Here is a 21,155-nt window from a genome sequence, read left to right as displayed (position 1 = left end):
TTGAGAAAATAGCCACAATAAGGATTAGCCACAATTGTGGAATTTGCGGGTTGCCTTCAAAATAAAACTTCCTCTTTGAAAGTGACGCAGAAGGTTACAATTGGTGAAATCATGCAATATTTAGACTAGATAATGTTAAACAAGGTTGGAATGTGGAGCAATGAAATGGGGTATCAGTCTACTCAGTGACACCCACAGAACACAACTGTGAAGAGTTTATGCAAATATTAGCGTTGTAGTTCTTATCGCGGGACTGTGACTGTGAAATCACTTCGCCAGTCAGCCTATTGTGTGTATTGACATTCATATTGCACTGTACAGCCTTACCTAAGGATTGGGGATCAATTAAATGGGGTGTCAGTCTACTCAGTACCAAGAGCTTTTTCCCCAACTTCCTCCTCAGAGTTATCAGACTCCAAAACATAATTTTTCCTCTGGAATAGTGTTCAATACACATAGTAGGGTGATTCACAGTGGTTTCAGAGTCCCGCAATAAGAACTACGACGCGAATGTTCTCTGGGTGTCACTGAGTAGACTGATACCCCATGTCATTGATCCATAATCCATAGGTAAGGCTGTACAGTGAAATAAATATGCCCCCAATGCAATTCTAAAGTCTAATACATCCAGTGTGATTTCAACAGATTTTTGTCAAATTAACAATTTATTTTATTTTGTTGAATTTATATAACAACAATCCAACCTCGTTTAGCATGATCCATAGTATAATTCCACTATATGTATTCATTTGCATCACTGTCAATGACATACCTTTATTTTGAAGGCTAACCGCAAATTCCACTATTGTGGCTAATCCTTATTGTGGCTAGCTTCACATAGGTGGGTCCGACCACCATTAATCAAATAAGAACAGTTTTATAAATTAGGGGTATTTTAGATGATGACACCTATCTAGATTGTTAGCTAGCTAACTATAGCTACTGAAACAGATTATGTCGTTTTGCAATGTTTTTGGGGAAGAACATTGTTTGCATCCATCAGCTAACGTTAGCTAGCTTTTTTTAATGACCAGCACTGTCCATAGCTTGGGGAAGGCCATGTGCGCGAGACAAAACTTTACCAGCATCGTAGCAAACGTATCGATGAGTCGTTGTGACATATGAAATACGAGTGATAGTGTAATCAGTGTGTAATAACTACGTAAAAAATGTATGAACGTGTTGAATTGTTATGTGACGTGCAGTCACATTCAGGTCCACAAGGTTATTTGTTCTTTTTTGCCATGCGAAGACCCAAACGGCGTTCCATAGTTACCTGTACATACACCCTACAGTCTAGCTACGTAGGTTATCAGTGACGTCAGAGATGTTTTAGGATGTGACGATGATACCTTCTCTGAAATCTCGCGAAATTGAAGACTGGCCATTTCCTCCCCATTGATAGCCGTGTGTTTGTGCTTAGGTGGTGTAACAGAAAGAAACTATCCACCTAATTTTAATGCAAGTTTTTATTAGTTTCAGTTTAGTTGTACAGATCCTCGGGTTGAAAAAACACAAATGATGTTTGTGTTCACCGTCGAAAAGTTTTCCCGTTGACATCGAGCTCGGGTAGATGCCTGTATAAATTGTCGTACAAATGGAAATGGTGCCCAGCGAAGAGAACCAGCTCGTACCCAAAGAGGTGAGATGATCATAGCCAGTCCCAGAACGGGTTCTGGCAACAACGGGCCCTTAGCAATCATCCCTGTGATAGTCAGTTATACAAGCAACTTTTTAGAAGTTAGCACAGAAAAGTAGTTGGCATTATCTACTGAAGCGTAAAACCGCAATGACCGAGTTGGCTAACTAACGTTAGCTTTCGTCTAGCTAGTTAGCAAAGACTGCTAGCATGCTAACCTTAGCTAGCTAGCTACTGTAGCTTTAAGCCCGACTGTTTCGCTCAAAACGGGGTATTAACGTTTAACTAGGAAACTGTGGTGGACAACAGAGGTAGCCAGTTAGCTACATGGAAAATAAAACAATTGGAGTAATATTTTGTCGTTGTTTTTGTTGGCTAGCTTGTTAATAATGTCGTTAGACATTGCTTTGAGGTGCTGCTAACGTTAACTAGTAGCTGGCTAGCTTGTCAAAGCAAAGGCAAACTAGCCAGCTGGACGGCCTCATCTTTTGGATGACAAGCTAACTTGCTAGTTTCCGATCGGGTAAACAAAAGAGTCCTTGTTGCAGGTAACGTTAACTAGCCATCTATTTTTCTAAACATCAGTCTCACATGACCTTTGGTTTCATAGCTAACGGTATTTAACTATTTGATATGTCTTATACAAAAATGTTGCTATTAGCTAGCTTTGATAATATTAGCTAGCTAGTAATGCTCCAATACCCTCATTTTGCTTAATACAATTAGCTCTAACTGTTAATAGTTAACGATCTAAACTTTTTTTTATATGACACTGTCAGTACCTCCTTGTCTATTGGATGACATTTTAGATGCCTTATTAACATTTCATATGGTGGTTTTGTGTACACAATTTCCACATGAATACAACCATTGTGTTGTTCAAATTAGGGGTCTTTTGTTGCACTCACACTTTCTGAAGATTTATTGTAGCTAATCCGGCCACTGTCTTTGTTGAAATATAGTGTCAGAAGCCTCTGTTTAGGCTAGTATTAGGGCTGAGACTGGAATGTTGGCCTCAGTAGGATAATACATTTCTTTAAAATGGAATTGACTCTAGTTTAAATCTGCTCTGGACAGCCTCATTCAATAATCAAGTGTTCCCAGTGCTGACGGTCCAAGCCGTTGTGCTGCTGTGCCCTTGATCAGTCCTCTCTCCATCCCCCTAATCACGCTGCTGAACCCATTATTTCAGCTCTCTGCAGGGCTCACTGCTCTCCACGGCCAAACTCTGATGACAATCTCCAACCCTACACACATTGCTGCCTGGGCCCCTGTCACTTTGCATTTGAGCATGGAAAGGCCTCATATTTCAGTTGGATGTCTTGTGTAAAATAATGGAGAATTGTCTTCATTAACCAAGCATTCTTTCATCTGAATTTGAACTGGAACAGGTTAGGCGACTTGCAATAGAGCTTCTTTTGACAGCACCAAAACTCAGTTTAAAGATCTTGTTATTGTCCGACCAATGAAGGCAATAGTCAGTATTTGAAGCAGTAGCTAAACATCCTATCCACTCCAGCCTACTGTTGAGTTGTCCAGTCAGAGCTGGTTGGTTTAAACTTTGTAGAGCCACCTGCTAGCTGCTGTTAAAGCGCTTGACAGAAGTCGTCTGCAGTGGCATGAGTCAGCGGGGTGGAGGGTGTTTTGGGCCTCAATCTGGCATTGAGCAGAGGCACACCTGCTGTTGAATTATTATAAAATAGTTCCTGTTTCCTCATTTACAACAAGGTCTGCAAGTCAAATATTTTATTCTCTTAAGTTGTGTAGGCTAGCTTCATATAATTTCCTCTGTGGTGGTGGCCTTTGCCCTTGTGCAGGCCCATTGCTTGAGCAGGCTTTCCTAGGAGATAACAGGACATCAATACTGTGTAAGGCCTATCGTATTTAAGTTCATTGTCATGTTTGTTTTTTCCTTGAGATTTTTTTTTTTTTTTAATGTATAACTGTTTCAGACATTTCATAAAATGTTATTTTGGGGAAATGACATGTTAACAGTTTGTCAGATGTGCAAATGCATGTTAATGCAATGTAATTCCCATTGCAACTCAAGATAGGCATAAATGTTGTTTTGAAAACCAAATCCCCAAGCAGGTTAGCAAGCCCGCTCTTGCTTTCCCATTATGCAATGTTCACAGTTCTCGAGAAATTACATGCATAGAAAAGCCTGTGTCAGTATCTGTTTCAGGGAGAGTCATTAGACCTCAGGCGCTACTGTGAAATCAGGAAGTAAAGATCAGCTTTTTTTTCTCTCTCCCAGATTGTCATCTTGATTGAAGAAAAAAATGTTGACCTTACAGACTGGAGTGACTTGAAAATGAGACTGAAAATTACCGGCTGAAATTCTGGGTTCTCTGCCAGCCTGTGACTATAGACCAGCTTGTGTGCCTTGACATTCAGATGTATCCTGTTCTCTCACCCTCTGAAGGCTCTTCTATAGAGTTAGTGTTGCTGTAGGCCTGCTGATGCTGGGTGTTAGATTGCTGTAATTTTCCCTGTTGGCAGGAAAATATTTGTTTTTTGGTGTCGCCTGACTGGATCAATAATGATTTAACAACAGAAATCCAGACTAACTCTGGTTTTAGTTAAGTAGTAATTCCACTGTGTGTTTGTCATTTAGCCTAGATTCTCATATCTGTGTAGTGCGATTGTGTTTGTGCTCTGTAGCACCTACGGCAACATGTCAGCACCTTGCAACATTATCTGTGATAAAAATACCCCCTAATCTGATAATACACTCATGTGTTGACATCTGCGGCTTGTTTATAGCATCAGCCGGGCAGATTTTGCCAAGATCACCAGCTTTACATAGTTACTTTAGGATGATCACTTGTTCTGTCTGTGTGATTTAAAAAATACCTACAGTATTACTGGTGGTGTTTAGAAGTGAATTGAAAGCGTGCCATTCCCAGTTAGTTCGCATGAGCCGTTGCGCTTGTGGATACATAGAGCTACTCCAGCATGTTGCGTAACTGTTTCCCTTCTCGGTAACAGCTGTTTGCACTGTTTTAATCTTTTGTGTTTTTCACCCCTCCTCCCCATGTGTCATTAGGGTATGTTTTGGAGTTGCAGGCAGAGTATTTTCGATGAGATGAAGAAGAGGTTTTCTCAGGTAGTCCCTCCTAGCGGAGTGGGGCGTCTGTGACTGTGTGCAGCTTACTATGTGGGGTTTGCTGATGACTGCATGGAGCATCAGGTTCTTGCTGTCCTGAAAATTTGGCCAACCTACTACCAGCTAACACACGTAGGTTAAATAAACTGTCCATAGGAATTTTTGTTTGGGGGATGTCCCTTTAGGAAAATACAAAATGTTATTCGATTAGGAAAACATTTGACAAACGGCAACACACCACACACACGGACAAAAATTGTGGACAATTAAATAAAGGTCACAATAAGCACTGGCCATGTGAAGGAGCTGAGGGACACTAAGTCACACTAACACCACTATGTCTTGGACAGGTTTCTGCTTTGGGGAAAATAGTCTGATACACTGTAGTGGACACTGTAATCATAACAAATGTTGGCTTCACTACATTTGCTGAATAGCTAGCCCAAAATGTCGTAAATAACATGGACAAAGCCAGACTGAAGAGAATCAATGAAGGTCTATATGGTGTGCGATGGTGTGAGGCTCTCACTAGATACGCAGATGGTAAACCAGACTAGCCCTATAGATTCAATGTATGCATGAGGAGGCTCAAATCTTGATCTATCATTGCATGTTATGGTTTTTGGTAAATTTAATAATGTACTGTCAGCCCGTCCCTTGATGAGTTACTTAACCAGATATTTTCAGTTTCCTTACTGAAGAGACATTCCTTATGGAATGGGCACTGTATGATAGTTTGGTGGCATGGCTCTGTTCCAGTCTCTAATGTGCCTCCCTCTAGGTTTGGGCTACTATTTTAATCGGCATCTTCCAAGAACGTAATGCTACGTAAGGTCCACACCATACGTCATATAATAGTAATCCTGCATTGCACAACCCGCCTGCTCTAGTTTCCTGTGTCTGGTGTTCGTTCGCCTGTTATGATGACATTCATGTGTAAGTATGAGAATGCCCTAACCACTGCCTGTAAGCAAATCTCTCGGCTCCCTGAATGCATGCAAATAAGATGCTTATAACGTGTTGTTTGAATATTTTGTCATGAAGTAGAAAACTGAATGGAGGTGTGTGTGTGCTCTGCGCTCAAGGTGTTTGTATGTATCCAGCAGATAGAGAATGCGGCGGAGGAGCCCAGAGTGTTGTGCATAGTCCAGGACACTACCAATGCTAAGACGGTCAATGAGAGGCTCACCCTCAACCTGCCAGCCTCCACCACCCTCTCCAAACTCTTTGAGGATGTGGCCCACAAGGCGAGCTATGTGAACGGCACCTTTGACCTGGCATGGGGCAACACCGGGGACATGGTGAGTGTGTGTCCTAAGACAACCTTATGATCCCAGGTCCCTTCATTGGATCCTGGTGGGGGGCTTACATACTTGTGTACTCAACCAACTCCTCCAACACGTCCGTCATTGTTGCGTTTGCGCCTCCTCCACACATGGCATCTCTGTCTACTGTACGTCGGCTGTTCTACTGAGCCGCACTCACTGACCAACGGCTTGAAATAGGGCCGTTTAGTTCCTCCCCATAGTGTGTAAATAGCTTTGTTTGTATGTACGCCAGTCTCTTTATTTCCTGTCCCTGAAGTAATCTGAGGCTGGAGTTATCTCACAAGAGTAGGTCAGTGGATTAAGCTGTATTTCCACTGCTGGCTACTCCCCCCTCCCTCTCCTCCAGCCAACATTACATGAGAAAACCCTGCTGCTTCATAGCATGCTCCACAAACTGGTCCTAAAAGCTCATCCTTTGACTGATCAACATGGGGATTCTCCTTATGAATTCAATGGGAACCTCTAACTGACTGGTTGATTGTTGTTTAATTAGGTTGTATTGTGGGGTACTACTGATGTTTTTCAATCTCAAATTCGCAATTTTCTTATTTTCTCATGCTCAGACCTGCCTGTTCAAACTGAAGGGTGTTTTTTCTCGTTTTCTGTTCTCCCCAAGGGGTCGCTGGAACCCAGCAGTGAGATGTCCCTCACTGAGTCCGGGTTCGAGCCCGGGAAGAGGAACTTCCTCCAGCTCACAGACAAGGACGGAGAGCAGCCTCAGATTGCATCGGTGAGTGAGTGGGGAAGATACAAATAAAACTAGTTTATGGTTTATGACTACCAGCATGCCTAGGGCAGTCCCCTGGAGGAGGGCTTGACAGGCAGTTCATTCTTGGTAGACTTGTGGTAGCTATATGCTGAAGCTTAATTCTCCTCCTCCTTTGTGTAGGATGAGTCGGGGACAGCGGACAGCAGTGGTCTGGATGACAGCTCCCAGGAGCGCTTTATCGGCCCCCTGCCCAGAGACTGCACGGTGGGCTGCAGCAGCGACTACAGCAGCCCCAGCTACTCCTACTCCTCCATCCTCAACAAGTCAGACACAGGTACACCCTCTCTTTCAATAGCGTAGACTTGACCTCACGTCCTGTTACGTTACCCCCCTGACTGCTCTCTTCCTGTCTTTCTCCCCCTCTGCAGGATATGTGGGTTTGGTTAACCAGGCCATGACCTGCTATTTGAACAGCCTTCTACAAACGCTGTTTATGACCCCGGAGTTCAGAAATGCACTGTACAAGTAATTACCTGTTCTCATGAAGGTCTTTGTGTATTGTTCTACTAAACGGTGTGTGGGTATTTAATGAGAAGAACATTGTCCTAAAGCTGTCTACTCGTCCACTGTTTCTTCCAGCTGGGAGTTTGAGGAGTCAGACGAGGACCCGGTCACCAGCATCCCTTACCAGCTACAGAGGCTGTTTTTGCTGCTGCAGACCAGTAAGAAGAGGGCCATCGAGACCACCGACGTGACCCGCAGCTTCGGCTGGGACAGCAGCGAAGGTGGGCAGTCACTCTGCTACGTCTAGACACCCCCACCAGGCAGCCTCCACGTAACCAGGAGGAGCCCAGGCTCAACCACTTCTGATGTTTTGATAATGGAACTGGAAGAGTGTGGGGAAGGGGTACTGTTTGTTTTGTCACACAGTTCACTGTGTTTTAACTGGTCTGTGTGTGTTTGTCTATGTCTCTTCTGCGTGTCTGTGTGTTTTCAGCCTGGCAGCAGCATGACGTCCAGGAGCTGTGTAGGGTCATGTTTGATGCCCTGGAGCAGAAATGGAAGCAGACAGAGCAGGTATGAAAGAAAAGCGAACCCTGCCACTTGTCTGACAACACTAATCCAGGGAGCCAATGAGGGGCCTCCCCCAGGCCCAGAACAAAGGGCCTACTGTGGGAAGGGGAGAAAGAGCCAGTAAGGCTGAGGGTTAGCTTTTTCTGATCTCAGGAGTTTGGTATAAACCGTGTAAACTTAATTCACTGTGGATAGAAGCACTAGGCTTGTACACGTGAGCTCCTGCGTGTAGCTGTGTTTGTAAAGAATGCTCTACATTATCAGTGTGGCTAATCAAAGTCCCATTTTGATTTTTGCTATATTTGTGTCCCCAGCAGCAGTTTTCTCCACTTACGGTACTTATTTTAACTTCTATTATTGTTTTCTACAATTGTTTGTTTGAATTTATTTGTCAGTAAAAAAATTACATATACACATGCATAAAACAACGTGACCGGGATTGCACAATAAAGTCAGATTTATTTCTGTTGTGGTCCCTATTTTTTTGGGTTGTTGACATGCACTGAGTGTATAAAACATTACGAATTCCTTCCTAATATTGAGTTGCACCCCTTTTACCCTCAGAACAGCCTCAATTTGTTGGGGCTTCGACTCAACAAGGTGTCAATCGTTCCACAGGGATGCTGGCCCATGTTGACTCCAATTTTTCCCACAATTGTGTCAAGTTGGCTGGATGTCCTTTTGGGTGGTGGACCATTCTTGATACACATTACACATGGGAAACTGTTGAGCGTGAAAAATCCAGCAGCGTTGCAGTTCTTGACACACTCCGGTGCGCCTAGCACCTACTATCATACCCCGTTCAAAGGCACTTACATTTGTCTTGCCTCTTCACCCTCTGAATGGCACACATACACAATCCATGTCTCAAGGCTTAAAAATCTGTCTTTAACCTGTCTCCTCCCCTTCATCTACACTGATTTTGAAGTGGATTTAACAAGTGACATCAATAAGGGATCATAGCTTTCACCTGGTTAGTGTATGTCAGGGAAAGAGCAGATGTTCTTAATGTTTTGTATACTCAGGGTAGATACAGTTACATAGACACATTCCAGATATACAGACATGAAAATGTTTTCTACTTTTTAATCGTTGGCCAACTTTTTACATTCTAGTTAAATGATGATGTTGTTGGTATGGCTTTAAGTTGCTGTGGTAGTTTGTTCCACTCAACAGCGCCGGAATATAAAAAAGGGTTCTTACCAGATGTACTGTTATTTAAAACGGTGAATATTCGAGTCACTGCCACAGGTATTATGCTGGTGGACATCTCTAACAAAATAAACATAATTGGATAGGTACCTGAGGGCTGAGTCAGTGATAACTCTGTGGACCTTACCAGACCAAGTTCAATTAATACAATTTATTTTTACACAGATAGCCAGCCTAGCTGCTTAAAATGCTGGGCCTCCAGATGAGTATGAGGGCCGGGGGAGTTAAAATACAATTCTTACAAGCTTGTTTTAGCTGGTCTGTGGCTTATTCTTTAGAATCAAAAGTTTTAAATCTGAAATTGTTGTTTAGATGTTTGTGGCTGCTGGTGAACCATGATGAGCACACATAATCAGTGACACTGAACTTGCTCACCTGCCAGACTCTTCATGTTGTCAATATCAATCCATTTTTAGATCTGAGCTAGGAATTACATTTAGTGGTTTATTTTTGTTCAACATAAGGTACCTAACCGGTGAAATATAAAATTCACACCCAAGGTGATGTTTTTGGTGTAACCTCTGAGTTGCCCACTTTGACACTAAAACCAGGGGATCTTGCAAGCGGTACTCTGGAACCAAATAAGATGGATTCTGTTTTTCTTAGATGCAGAGAAAGTTTGTCTGAAAGCCATTTACTGATATTGGATAACTCTGTGCTAAGGATTTCTTAGACTGAGGCTTTGTTCTTTTGGGACACCAATAGAGCAGAGTCATCCGCATACAAAAACAATTTACAAGAGCAGGCTGATTTCACATCGTTAATGTACAGTAGGAAGAGCAGTGGACCAAGGATGCTCCCCTGCGGTACCCCACAACTAATCTCCTTTTGCGTTAGACAGTTTTCCATTAACATCCACCACTTGGACCAATTGGTCTCTACCTGTTAAATAGGGTCTTACCCAGTCAATGGGCCTGCTGTTGCAGTCACATATTAAGTGAAATGTGTTGACTCTTTGAGAGGAGCCGAGTCATTGTCTTTGGGGAGTGTTACCGAGTTTAAGGAGTTTACGTCATTATCGAGCTGGCATAGAGTTGAGGTTGTGTGAGTAGTAGGTACAATGTGAGCAGTGAAGAGCATGTTTCAGAGTTCTGAGAGATACATGTGAGCGTTGTGACTGCTTGGGCCTGACTCCCTCGTGTTGTGTCCCCCCTCAGGCTGACCTGATTAACCAGCTGTACCAGGGGAAACTGAAGGACTATGTGCGCTGTCTGGAGTGTGGCTATGAGAGCTGGAGGATCGACACCTACCTGGACATCCCTCTGGTCATCAGACCCTTTGGGGCCAGCCAGGCTTATGGCAGCGTGGTGCGTGTCTGTCTCCCTCCCTCCATCTCTTATGTCTCTGCTCTTCTTCATGACTATAGCAGTATTAATCCAAGTGTGTGAAGAGACCAAAGCTATGATGGTCATTTATGTATTCACTACGCAGACACTGAAGTCCAGACCCCGCTGTGTGCTCCTGCATTTTCCTTAAAGACTGTGACTAGTAAGACAGTATAATGTTACCTAAATGTTGTAAATGTGGGCAGAGTTGTTACTGATACAATGCCTTTGTGACTCACTGAAACAGGAGGAGGCTCTGCAGGCCTTTGTCCAGCCAGAGACTCTGGACGGGGCCAACCAGTACTTCTGTGAGCGCTGCAAGAAAAAATGTGACGCCCGTAAGGTGAGTATACAGACTTGTGATCTTGTTGATGTTAAGACCACACTTCCCTTTGGGTCATGGAAGAACTGATGGGGGGGATGTTGAGTGAAGGTGGTCACTGGTCTGCTCAGGCCAGTTGTGTTCTGACCCATGCCCTTTGCCCTCCCTCCACAGGGGCTGAGGTTTCTGCACTTTCCCTACCTGCTGACTCTGCAGCTGAAGCGTTTTGACTTTGACTATACCACTATGCACCGCATCAAACTCAACGACCGCATGTCTTTCCCTGAGGAGCTGGACATGGGTCCCTTCATTGACGTGGAGGACGAGGTGAGACACACCAGCCCAGTGTGGCCTCCTATGTGTTTTATACTCTAGGTAGAATCATGATATCAGGCTTGGGGTGGGGGGGAATAGTGCCATGTCCTTCAAATTTGATTTTTGATTATGTTTCATGTATTAGTCATTTCAATTAAGTCCTCATTAATTAATGAGTGTAACTGATACCTGAACTCTGTCTGCTTTCTCTCTCTTTCTATCCAACTCTTTGTTTTTGATCAATGCCCCCTCTCATAGAAATCTCCTCAGACGGAGAGCTGCACTGACAGCGGGGCAGAGAATGAGGGGAGTTGCCACAGCGACCAGATGAGCAACGACTTCTCGACAGACGACGGTGTGGATGAGGGCATCTGCCTGGACAGCGCCAGCAGTACTGAGAGGGTCCTGAAGCCAAAGGTACCCAGCCTCAACACTGTATGTAATACCACGCACACCGTTCTTACACTCTAGCACCACTACTGCCTGTGTCTTATAGCCCATCCTGGCCTGTTTGCATGTAGTGCAATCTGCTGTCATTAGATTGAGTTCTTAGCCAATTGTCTCTCCTGCCCCTGTCTCGTCTCCAGAGTTCATTGACTTTTGAGCTGTTCTCGGTCATGGTCCATTCGGGCAGCGCTGCAGGTGGCCACTACTATGCCTGCATTAAGTCCTTCAGCGATGGCCAGTGGTACAGTTTCAACGACCAGCACGTCAGCAAGGTAATTCTCAGTCTTCAAATACCTTATGTTTACTATGCATGTATACTAGACAAAACAACTCGACACAGGCTGCATCAATATAACTCCTCGACCTACGCTTTAAATAGACTTGTCATTGTAATATTCTATTGACAGTTGTCAGAAACACAACGGTGATGGTCCAGGGTGTTGATGTGTGTATGTCCTTATATAGATTACCCAGGAAGACATCAGGAAGACATACGGAGGGTCCTCAGGGAGCAGAGGCTATTACTCCAGTGCCTTTGCCAGGTCAGTGGAGCTCCTGTCTCTGTCACTCTCTGGATTGATCTGAAATCAATATGTCCCTGAACACATCTCACTCCCATGCCTGGCTCTCCCCTCTCACAATCTCATTGTATGTACCTACTAATGCATACATGGCCAGAAAATAACCAGCATCTGTTCACTTCCCAGTCCACACACAGCGACGTTCAATACCAGAGGAAGATGTAATGGGGATGAACCAGGGCTTGTTTACTCAGAGTCCTGCATTTGATTGATGTCTGCCTGGGAGAAAAACAAGAGGGTGGTTATTCAGGCTAGGACAAAGCCCTGTTGATAACTGAGCTTTTACGTAATGCGCTGTTCTTTCATGTGTTTGGGAAGGAAGATTAAACTCTAAGATTTGGCTACTCATATTCCTTTTCTCCATTTGCATTGAATAATATGTTTTTCTGTTCCAACAGCTCTACGAATGCGTATATGCTGATTTATAGGTTGAAAGACCCCTCAAGGAATGCAAGTAAGGGAAACATATTAAATCAAGTCTAGTTCCATTATCACGTTTGCTTTTAAATGTCTAAAATGGCGGTGTTAAACTGTATGAAGTTAAATATGTGGGTATAACAATCCTAGTAGGTTTTGCTTTCCTAGTCTCTCTCAATGACTTGGACCTCCAGTTAGTTATGGTGGTCTCTTGACTGATGGACCGTGTTGTTACCTCTGCAGAGTATCTTGATTGTGATGACTTCCCTGAGCACATAAAGCATCTGGTCCAGAGGGAGAAGGAGTCTGAGGAGCAGGAGAAAAGACAGAGGGAGATCGAGCGCAATACCTGCAAGGTACATCCTCCTTCTGTGGACTTTCCCATGGGCAACGGTGTCGGTCATTTTGCACAGGGGTTCTATTGTCGTTAATTGCTCTGTATTTCCCATTTCTCTGTCAGATCAAGCTGTTCTGCATGCATCCGGTGAAGATGAGGACTATGATGGAGAACAAGCTGGAAGTGCACAAGGACAAGACGCTCAGAGAGGCAACAGAGATGGCCTACAAGGTACATCAGAGTGCAAGCTAAACGCAGAGGAAAGCCTTGAAAGCTAATCTCACTCAGCTGCTGCAGTGCATACCAGCCAGCGGTCTGTGTCAGTGGTCCAAGGATAGACACAGTTCTAAGAATAAAAGGGGGGTTGCAATGGCCAATAGAAGCCTCAAAACATTCTCTTATGTGGCTACACGTGTTTGTGTGTGTCTTTGGGCGCCCATTCTGCCCCCTAGCTCATGGATCTGGAGGAGGTGGTCCCACTGGACTGCTGTCGCCTGGTCAAGTACGATGAGTTCCATGAGTACCTGGAGCGCTCGTACGAGGGCGAGGAGGACACCCCCATGGGGCTGCTGCTGGGTGGGATCAAGTCCTCCTATATGTTTGACCTGCTGCTGGAGACCCGCAGACCAGAGCAAGTCTTCCAGCCCTACAAACCCGGAGGTCAGTAAAACACATTTTATACTTAGAATATAACACTATAACTAGCAACTCTTTTAGCCTTTCGGAAAGGAGTTGTCTGTGTGACTGGTTGGTGTGTGTCTCTGCAGAGGTGATGGTGAAGGTTCACGTGGTGGATCTGAAGACTGAGACTATCGCCCCTCCCGTCAGCATCAGGGCCTACCTAAACCAGTCAATCACTGAGTTCAAGCAGCTCATTGCACAGGTAAACTAGTTCAAACAATCCTCTTTAATTCTTCCTTTCTATCTCTAATACAGTCTAATCCAGCCTGATACAGTCCACACTTGTAAGACTATAAAATCTGCCAGTATTTGTTGTGGGATCTGTGGTGAAGTAGCTCTCCACTGTGTGTGTCTTGTGTGTTGACAGGCCACAGAGCTCTCAGCCGAAACCATGCGTGTCGTCCTGGAGCGTTGCTATAATGACCTTCGGCTTCTCTACGTGCCCAACAAGACACTGAAAGCAGAGGGTTTCTTCAGGAGCAACAAGGTCACACTTTATTGTTGTCCTTTCCAGCTTGTGTCTGCTGTGTTAATGTTGTGTATCTGTAAACGTAATTTTCTGCAGTGCTTTGATCTCCCATGTAACACAAACCTCATCTGTCCATTCTCTGGTTTCTCTTCTCAGGTTTTTGTGGAAAGCTCTGAATCCCCAGATCACCAGGTCACTTTCACCGATTCGCTCTTGTGGAAACTGCTGGATCGCCATGGGAACACAATCCGCCTGTTTGTCTCGCTGCCTGTGCAATCCCCCGGCACCAACAGAACTATTTGCCAAAATGTGGGCGGCGACCCCGAGGAGTGCTCTGAGGGGTCAAAGGGCAACAGGAAGTCTGTAGAGACCATCCTGGAGGAGAGCACAGAGAAGCTGAAGAACCTGTCCCTCCAGCAGCAGCAGGGCTCCCAGCAGGGCTCCAGCACCAGTGACAGCCAGAAGAGCTCAGACACCAGCGACTTTGAGCACATCGAGTCCCCCTCACCCTCTCAGGAGCCAGACTCTGCCTCCTCCATATCCGCTGTCGTTGCAGTCGACAACCGCGAGCTGGAGAACCGGATCCAGGTGGCTAGCGGCGGGGGGGCCTACTCTGACCCGGAAACCCAGTTCCCTGGGGAGGAGCGCTCGGACTCTGAGGTGAACAACGACCGCAGCACAAGCTCAGTAGACAGTGACATCCTGAGCTCCAGCCACAGCAGTGACACGCTGTGCAACGCCGACAGCGGCCCCATCCAGCTGGCCAATGGCCTGGACTCACACAGCATCACTAGCAGTCGCCGCTCCAAGGCCAACGAGGGCAAGAAGGAGACGTGGGACACGGCCGAGGAGGACAGCGGCACAGACAGCGAGTATGATGAGAACGGGAAGAGCAAGGTGGAATCATATTACCTCTACTTCAGAGCAGAACCATACGATCAGGAGGAAGGCTCTGGGGAAGGAGGCCAGAAATGTATGTCTTCTCTTCTCTTCTGTCTGTGTGATGATGATGATGATGATGGTATATCTGTACTCAGCAGTGATTTAGATTGTACAAAGTGTTTCTCAACCTTTTCTGGAATGGGGCCTGGGAAGCTATGGCCTCCCTCCCTCCCTTAACCCATTTATGTCCATAATGGCAATGTATCATTCATTTCATTTGGTCCACATGTTCTCTGAGCTTACTGATCGGCCAAAGCGTTTGTCTACAATGTGAGTTTTTGATATTGTACTATATTTAGTCTTTGGACACATGGGGTTACTGTTTTTCTTCTCTTTTTTTTTTTTTACACATTTTATGAATCAAGTCCTGTGAATACATGTTATGATCAGATCTTTTTAATTGTTGGTATCTCTCGAAATCCACTCACACTCACTCCTAGAGTAGAAGCAAATCCAATGTAGGTCAATGGAGAGTGAGGCCGGGTACAGCATTCTCCCTCTTTCTCTCACAAACACACGTGTGTACACACCACAGACAGTCACGCACGCTCACACACCCATATGCCCGCACAAACAACAACAGCTGGTGGAAAGCCCAACCATTCTAAATGTATTTACAAATGCAGGTCTTTGAAGCTAATCTTTTTTAGTCTGAGATCCTAACTGGTTTCTTTGATTGCATGTTTAGTTTGTTGGAACTGTAGAATTGTTATTTTGTACCTTTTTTCTGTGGAATAAGTGTGGGTCTTTCATATTATGAATTTAATCACTTTATGACTGCACCATTTTTTTATTTGAACAAAACCTTCCGTACATGATTTCCCATGGTAGATGTGGTCAGAAAGTGCTCAAAGATTAACCATTTTTCATACCCCCACCCTACCATGAGACATCCATGCACACCCGCATGTTTGTATGTCTGCAGTATGTTTGTGCTTGTGAGCGAGGGAGAGAAAGAGGGGGAATGCTGTACTAGGCCTCACTCTCCATTGACCTGCATTGGATTTGATTATACTGTATAATAAGATTTGAAGATGTTTTTAAGATCTGAGAGAGGGAGAATGCTGTAAAATGACTCACCAATCTCCATTAAATGAGTTTATATTGCATATACTCTAGGGGGGGGTGTTGACAAAAAAAACAGTAACCACGTGTCCAAAGACTAAATATAGTAGGATACAGAAACTGCTGTAGTTCACAACAACAATGAGTTGACTCATATGTTTGGGCTTAGAACAGGTCAAATAACAATACTATATGCGTTTAAACAATTTAATTCTGAAATGTATTTCAAAATGCATATGCTGAATTCATTTTAAAGATTTTTATTAAATTAAAATGTGTACATTTTGTATCAAATTCCCAACTATGATCGATAATAACAATCTTAAAATGTCAACGTGTCCTGTCTAGACACTTGTACTGTGTTTACACCAGAATTCATGCATTTACACCAAACAGAATCTGTGGCACATTTTGACATTGTACTAAATATAGTACATGGATGTGAATGGGTTAATTTAAGATGAGCACTCATGTCAGTTATCTGACAGACCGGTGAGCAACACCTTGAGGGTTAAGAAACACTGGTTTAAATGCTCTTGGAACCAAATCCACATTTAGTATTTCATATACTGTTATGTGATTAGTCTGATCCAACTAATTGAAACGTATGTTTTGGTGCTGTTTTCCTGTCAGGTGTATTGGTCCACGTAGATAAGAGGATAACTCTGTCAGCGTTCAAACAGAACCTGGAGCCTTTCGTGGGGGTCACCTCTACCCAGTTCAAGGTGTTCCGCGTCTACGCGAACAACCAGGAGTTTGAGAGTGTACGGCTCAACGAGACCCTCTCCTCCTTCTCTGACGACAATAAGGTCCGTAGCGTCTCACTATCTGCCCCCTTTCAAAATATCATGACTCTTCTCAAAAGATAATGGTGTTTTTATTTTACAATCTTATCCATGGTGCTCCTCTTGATCTTCTTACAGATAACCATACGATTAGGCAGAGCACTAAAGAAGGGCGAGTATCGGGTGAAAGTCTACCAGCTACTAGTGAATGACGCAGAGGTAAGGACTGGGATAATCTGATGTTTCTTCACGCACACAAGTGGTTGTTGTTATTCGGTGTTGTGCAATTTCCTCACATAACAGCAGCCTGTAGGTGTGTCACTGATGGATTTGTCACCAGGTGTATTGATGTGACAGTTGTATATGTCATTGAGTTTCCGGCGTAAGTGATGGTGTATGTGTCTGTCTCTCTCCTCCCCAGCCCTGTAAGTTCCTCGTGGACACAGTGTTTGCTAAGGGCATGACTGTGAAACAGTCCAAAGAGGAGCTAATGCCTCAGCTGAAAGACCAATGCAACCTGGACCTCAACATCGACAAGTAAGTTCCACCTTCAACACTTATAAACATGTACAGTCAAGTAACTCTGATCTGCATATCTAAAATCTATGTACACAATCCAATGCACACGAATATATGGGCACACATCCAACCATACATCAAATATTATACACTTGAATCCCTTACCTACATATTTTCTTATGAAAACATTTGTTGTCACCGGCTAGTTGACTGTAAAAGGTTCCACAGGTGTCTTTGTGGTGATACAATCAGAATGTGTACGTTTTTAGTCATGTAGCAGACGCTCTTATCCAGAGCGACTTACAGGAGCAATTAGGGTTAAGTGCCTAGCTCAAGGGCACATCGACATATTTTTCACCTAGTCAGCTCGGGATTCAAACCAGCGACCTTTCAGTTACTGGCCTAACGCTCTTAACCACTAGGCTACCTGCTGCAGATCCTCTTACTTCAAAGTATTATGGGCACCTTTGTCCTCTTATGGATGGGTACTGTGAGTGACCTTTTTAAAGCACTGACTCACAGCTGATGCTTATTGATAGAAGTGTTGTTGAATCTTAATTTTGTGTGTTTGTGTGGGGTCAGTTTCCGTCTCAGGAAGAAGACGTGGAAGAACCCAGGGACAGTGTTTTTGGACTACCACGTCTACGAGGAGGACATCAATATCTCCAGTAACTGGGAGGTCTTCCTGGAGGTTCTAGATGGTAATCCTGGTTTGCTATTGTTTAGACTACCCTCTTCAGAACCATTTTTAAATCGCCTCATGGTCATCATAGCCTGAATAGAGACAAACCTACACTAAAATATATGGCTGCTTTTCTATCAAACTCCTATATTAGGTCACTTAAAAATGGCGTTGGAGGAAGAGTTAACATAATTACTTCTGTGAAAGGAAAAGCCCTATAGAACTGAATTGTCTCCCCTCTGAATGAGTATCACTTGTGAAAGAGAGGCAGACAGACAGTGGGTGTGTGTGCTCAGCAATCCCCAACCCTCCTCTCCTGCGCCTTTCCAGGACCGGAGAAGATGAAGTCCATGTCCCAGCTGGCTGTGCTGACCCGCCGCTGGACCCCCGCCCAGATGAAGCTGGAGCCCTTCCAGGAAGTGGTTCTGGAGAGCAGCAGTGTGGAGGAACTCAAGGAAAAGGTGTGTGTGTGTGTTCACGTCTTGAATGTCGTGCCAGGCCTTGTACACTGGTGCGCATGTCTGAGGCCACATACACACTGGATTGCAAGGCAGCACTGTGGGATTGTCTTAACCACTAAGTGCTGCTCCCAGCAACATCACTGGGTCTGATTCATCACTTGGGAGTAGTGAGATGCACAGTAACTTTTCACATCACAGTATACAACATCTAGACTGAGATGGAAAATAACTAGATGTAGCAAGGTAACTGATAGGGCATGCTAAATGGGTATTTTAAAAGGCAATTTGTGACACATTCTCTTTCTCCAGCTCAGTGAAATAAGTGGTATTCCTCTTGAAAACCTGGAGTTTGCCAAGGTAGGTCAACCGTTTTTAACGCTGTAAGGATTTATTTTTACTCTTGTATTGATTCACTCCACTTCATTTCCTGAATTGTTTCCCAGTTTACTGACTGGTGTCCTGATTGTCTCCTGCAGGGGCGCGGAACATTTCCTTGTGATATCTCGGTATTGGAGATCCATCAGGATCTGGACTGGAACCCTAAAGTGTCCACACTGAATGTGTGGCCTCTGTACATCTGTGATGATGGCGCCGTGGTCTTCTACAGGTAAACCCCTCATACTGGAACAGGCACCTTGCCATTCCAAATGAATAGTTATTGTGAAATGACAACGGGATATTCAGGGAAACTGCAGATAGTTGGTTTAATATAGGTATATTCTCCAGAAGATCTCACAGCTTGTACTCTGGTGTTTCAGGAACAGCACAGAGGAGCCTATGGAACAGTCTGAAGAAGAGCGCAACGAGCTGATGAAGAGGGAGAGCAGCCGCCTGCTGAAGACTGGCCACCGGGTCAGTTACTCACCTCGTAAGGAGAAAGCCCTTAAGATCTACCTGGATGGGGGCCCGGTCAAGGACCTGGGGCAGGACTGAGGCCCTTCTGAGGCCCGTCCCGGTTAGCTGGCCTGCCTGTCTGCTGCAGTGTAGCGTGGCCCGGCCAGGGGACCCTGTCTGGCGTGGGGCCCCACGTTCACTCGACGACGTCACCAGAGCAGTGCGGCTCACACGCCCTCTCTCATCCTCCAATCTGAGCTCTAGGGGAAAGAGTGGCTCAGAAATCATATTGTGCACTATAGTTTATTGTACTGTGAAGTTTAAAGGGAAGTGCAAAGGCTATTCAATAAAAAGAACACCATACAGACAAATCAATTTAACGGAAATGTTCCAGACATGGGTGCACGATCAGAGTAGAGCTGTGTAGCCAGAGGGAAAGAAAACAGTCTGTTTCCTCTTCGCTCTCTTCCCCGCTACACATTATTTCTCCTCATCTCCCTCTAGCACTTGGTTTCTCGCTCTCCCTCTCTGTTAGGCAGACTAGCGATAGAGCCTACCTGACCCATCTGTGAACATGTACCTGGTTCAAATTCTCCACATCTGGTATTTCACCAGGCTAGAGCGATGCTCGTCCCACCCACCCACTTTAGAGACTGAGTATAAAGCCAAGAGTATCTACGACAACAAACTCACTATCCAGTCTTCTTCCAGTTTCTTTGTCTTCTTTAATCCAAACTGCAGTTTTTTAGCATCCTTGGCAAATCGATACGTAGTTCACACTCAACATTTAATAACTTCTGTCTTCTCTGATTCTATAAAGTGGTCATTTTTTATTTGCTGACCTGGAGGGTTTCTGCTGTTTTCCCAGAATGCCACAGTGTGCATCACTGTGGAATCTCCTCTTACTGCTGCTCCACCCCATACGCTTTATAGGAGCTCTGCCTCTCACTTCCTCCTGATTCACTGATACGTATTAGTCCTCCAATTACCAAGGAAATGGCAACTAGACCACCAAGTAGACTACGTTAAGGAGCTCATCATTTTGTTCAATGTAAATTATTTTTGATGTTATTGTGAGCGACCTCTGGCACACATTAAAACATTTTGTCTGTATTTAACCTAATGTTAATTTAGAAACGTTTATTTCCTCTCTCGTTTTATTTCTGCACGATGTGAACTGTGTGCGTGTCCGTCGAGGCCACGTGCATACTGATGGCGTGAAGGGCGGGAGCCCTCAGTGGTTTTGGGAGATGATTGGGTAGTGGTTGTGGCGCTATATACCTGCTGCTTCGGATAGACTGAGACCAGAGGGCATAGACCCTAATGGACCAGCTGACTGGGTCTCCACACTGCAGGGCCCAGCAGAGCTCCTCTGGGCTTCTAATGCTGCCTGCCATAAGCTGTTCACAGTAGGAATGCCAATAAAATAATTTGTTTCTTTGTTTTGAGGTTTAAATCTTGTGTGAACATAGTTAAGGTGATTTTAGAATGAAATTAAAATATTTTTTTTCATAACTGCAGTATTTTGTCATTGTAAATTAAATATTTTGAATCCCCACTTTACCAATGCTGCATTTATATGGATTGAACATGATATACATATAAGAATATTTACATCTCAAGGATAGACATCTACATTTTCAAAGCCTTTTATTTCCTTGTGAGCAAAAGTTTTGCAAGCTGCATGTGTCTGGGTTATAGTTTCCATTACCAAGTTTGGGGCATGATGAGCTGACCCGTCATTTTCTGTCAGTGGTCCACATTCAGAAATGTCATCTGTCCTTGTTTAAACCACTATTTTAAACAAAAACCAGGATTAAGCAAGCTACTTCACATGTATACAGTACATTGTATTGATTCTTTCTTCACCCCTAACTTGACTTAATTATTTTGAGCAAAGGG

The 21,155-nt window shown here is 44.3% G+C and overlaps 1 protein-coding gene across 7 annotated transcripts; it reads left to right on the top strand.

Moving 5' to 3' along the window:
- The first annotated feature begins 1,394 nt into the window (after window positions 1-1,394).
- Window positions 1,395-20,816, top strand: LOC311128439 (ubiquitin carboxyl-terminal hydrolase 47-like). 7 transcript variants are annotated; one of them, XM_084160578.1, is made up of 29 exons: window positions 1,395-1,642; window positions 5,855-6,049; window positions 6,693-6,806; window positions 6,966-7,119; window positions 7,214-7,310; window positions 7,425-7,570; window positions 7,783-7,862; window positions 8,174-8,194; window positions 10,229-10,378; window positions 10,644-10,739; window positions 10,893-11,045; window positions 11,292-11,468; window positions 11,621-11,752; window positions 11,946-12,022; window positions 12,460-12,515; window positions 12,722-12,834; window positions 12,939-13,046; window positions 13,268-13,475; window positions 13,583-13,698; window positions 13,864-13,983; window positions 14,122-14,938; window positions 16,606-16,781; window positions 16,896-16,976; window positions 17,179-17,294; window positions 17,859-17,977; window positions 18,289-18,419; window positions 18,729-18,776; window positions 18,896-19,026; window positions 19,178-20,816. In XM_084160578.1, exons 1-29 carry the CDS (start codon window positions 1,598-1,600, stop codon window positions 19,350-19,352), a joined length of 4,152 nt encoding a protein of 1,383 aa, XP_084016704.1. In that variant the 5' UTR covers window positions 1,395-1,597; the 3' UTR covers window positions 19,353-20,816. The 7 variants fall into 7 exon arrangements, with proteins under 7 accessions (XP_084016704.1, XP_084016705.1, XP_084016706.1 ...); XM_084160579.1 differs by having other exon boundaries at window positions 5,852-6,049; window positions 8,177-8,194; XM_084160580.1 differs by having other exon boundaries at window positions 5,852-6,049; window positions 11,292-11,450.
- Window positions 20,817-21,155: the final 339 nt, after the last annotated feature.

Source organism: Coregonus lavaretus (genome assembly GCF_964263955.1).
Source record: "Coregonus lavaretus genome assembly, chromosome: 4".
Lineage (NCBI taxonomy): Eukaryota > Metazoa > Chordata > Actinopteri > Salmoniformes > Salmonidae > Coregonus > Coregonus lavaretus.
The sequence above is the reverse complement of the archived record's forward strand: the minus strand, read 5'-3'. Positions and strand labels throughout refer to the sequence as shown.

Bases quoted from the DNA above. Each gene is read 5' to 3' on its own strand.
- LOC311128439 (XM_084160577.1), top strand. From the start codon at position 1,598: ATGGAAATGGTGCCCAGCGAAGAGAACCAGCTCGTACCCAAAGAG. The intron at 11,469-11,620 runs GTATGTAATACC...TCTCGTCTCCAG, and splicing joins AGGTACCCAGCCTCAACACT to AGTTCATTGACTTTTGAGCT. The intron at 12,835-12,938 runs GTACATCCTCCT...TTTCTCTGTCAG, and splicing joins TCGAGCGCAATACCTGCAAG to ATCAAGCTGTTCTGCATGCA.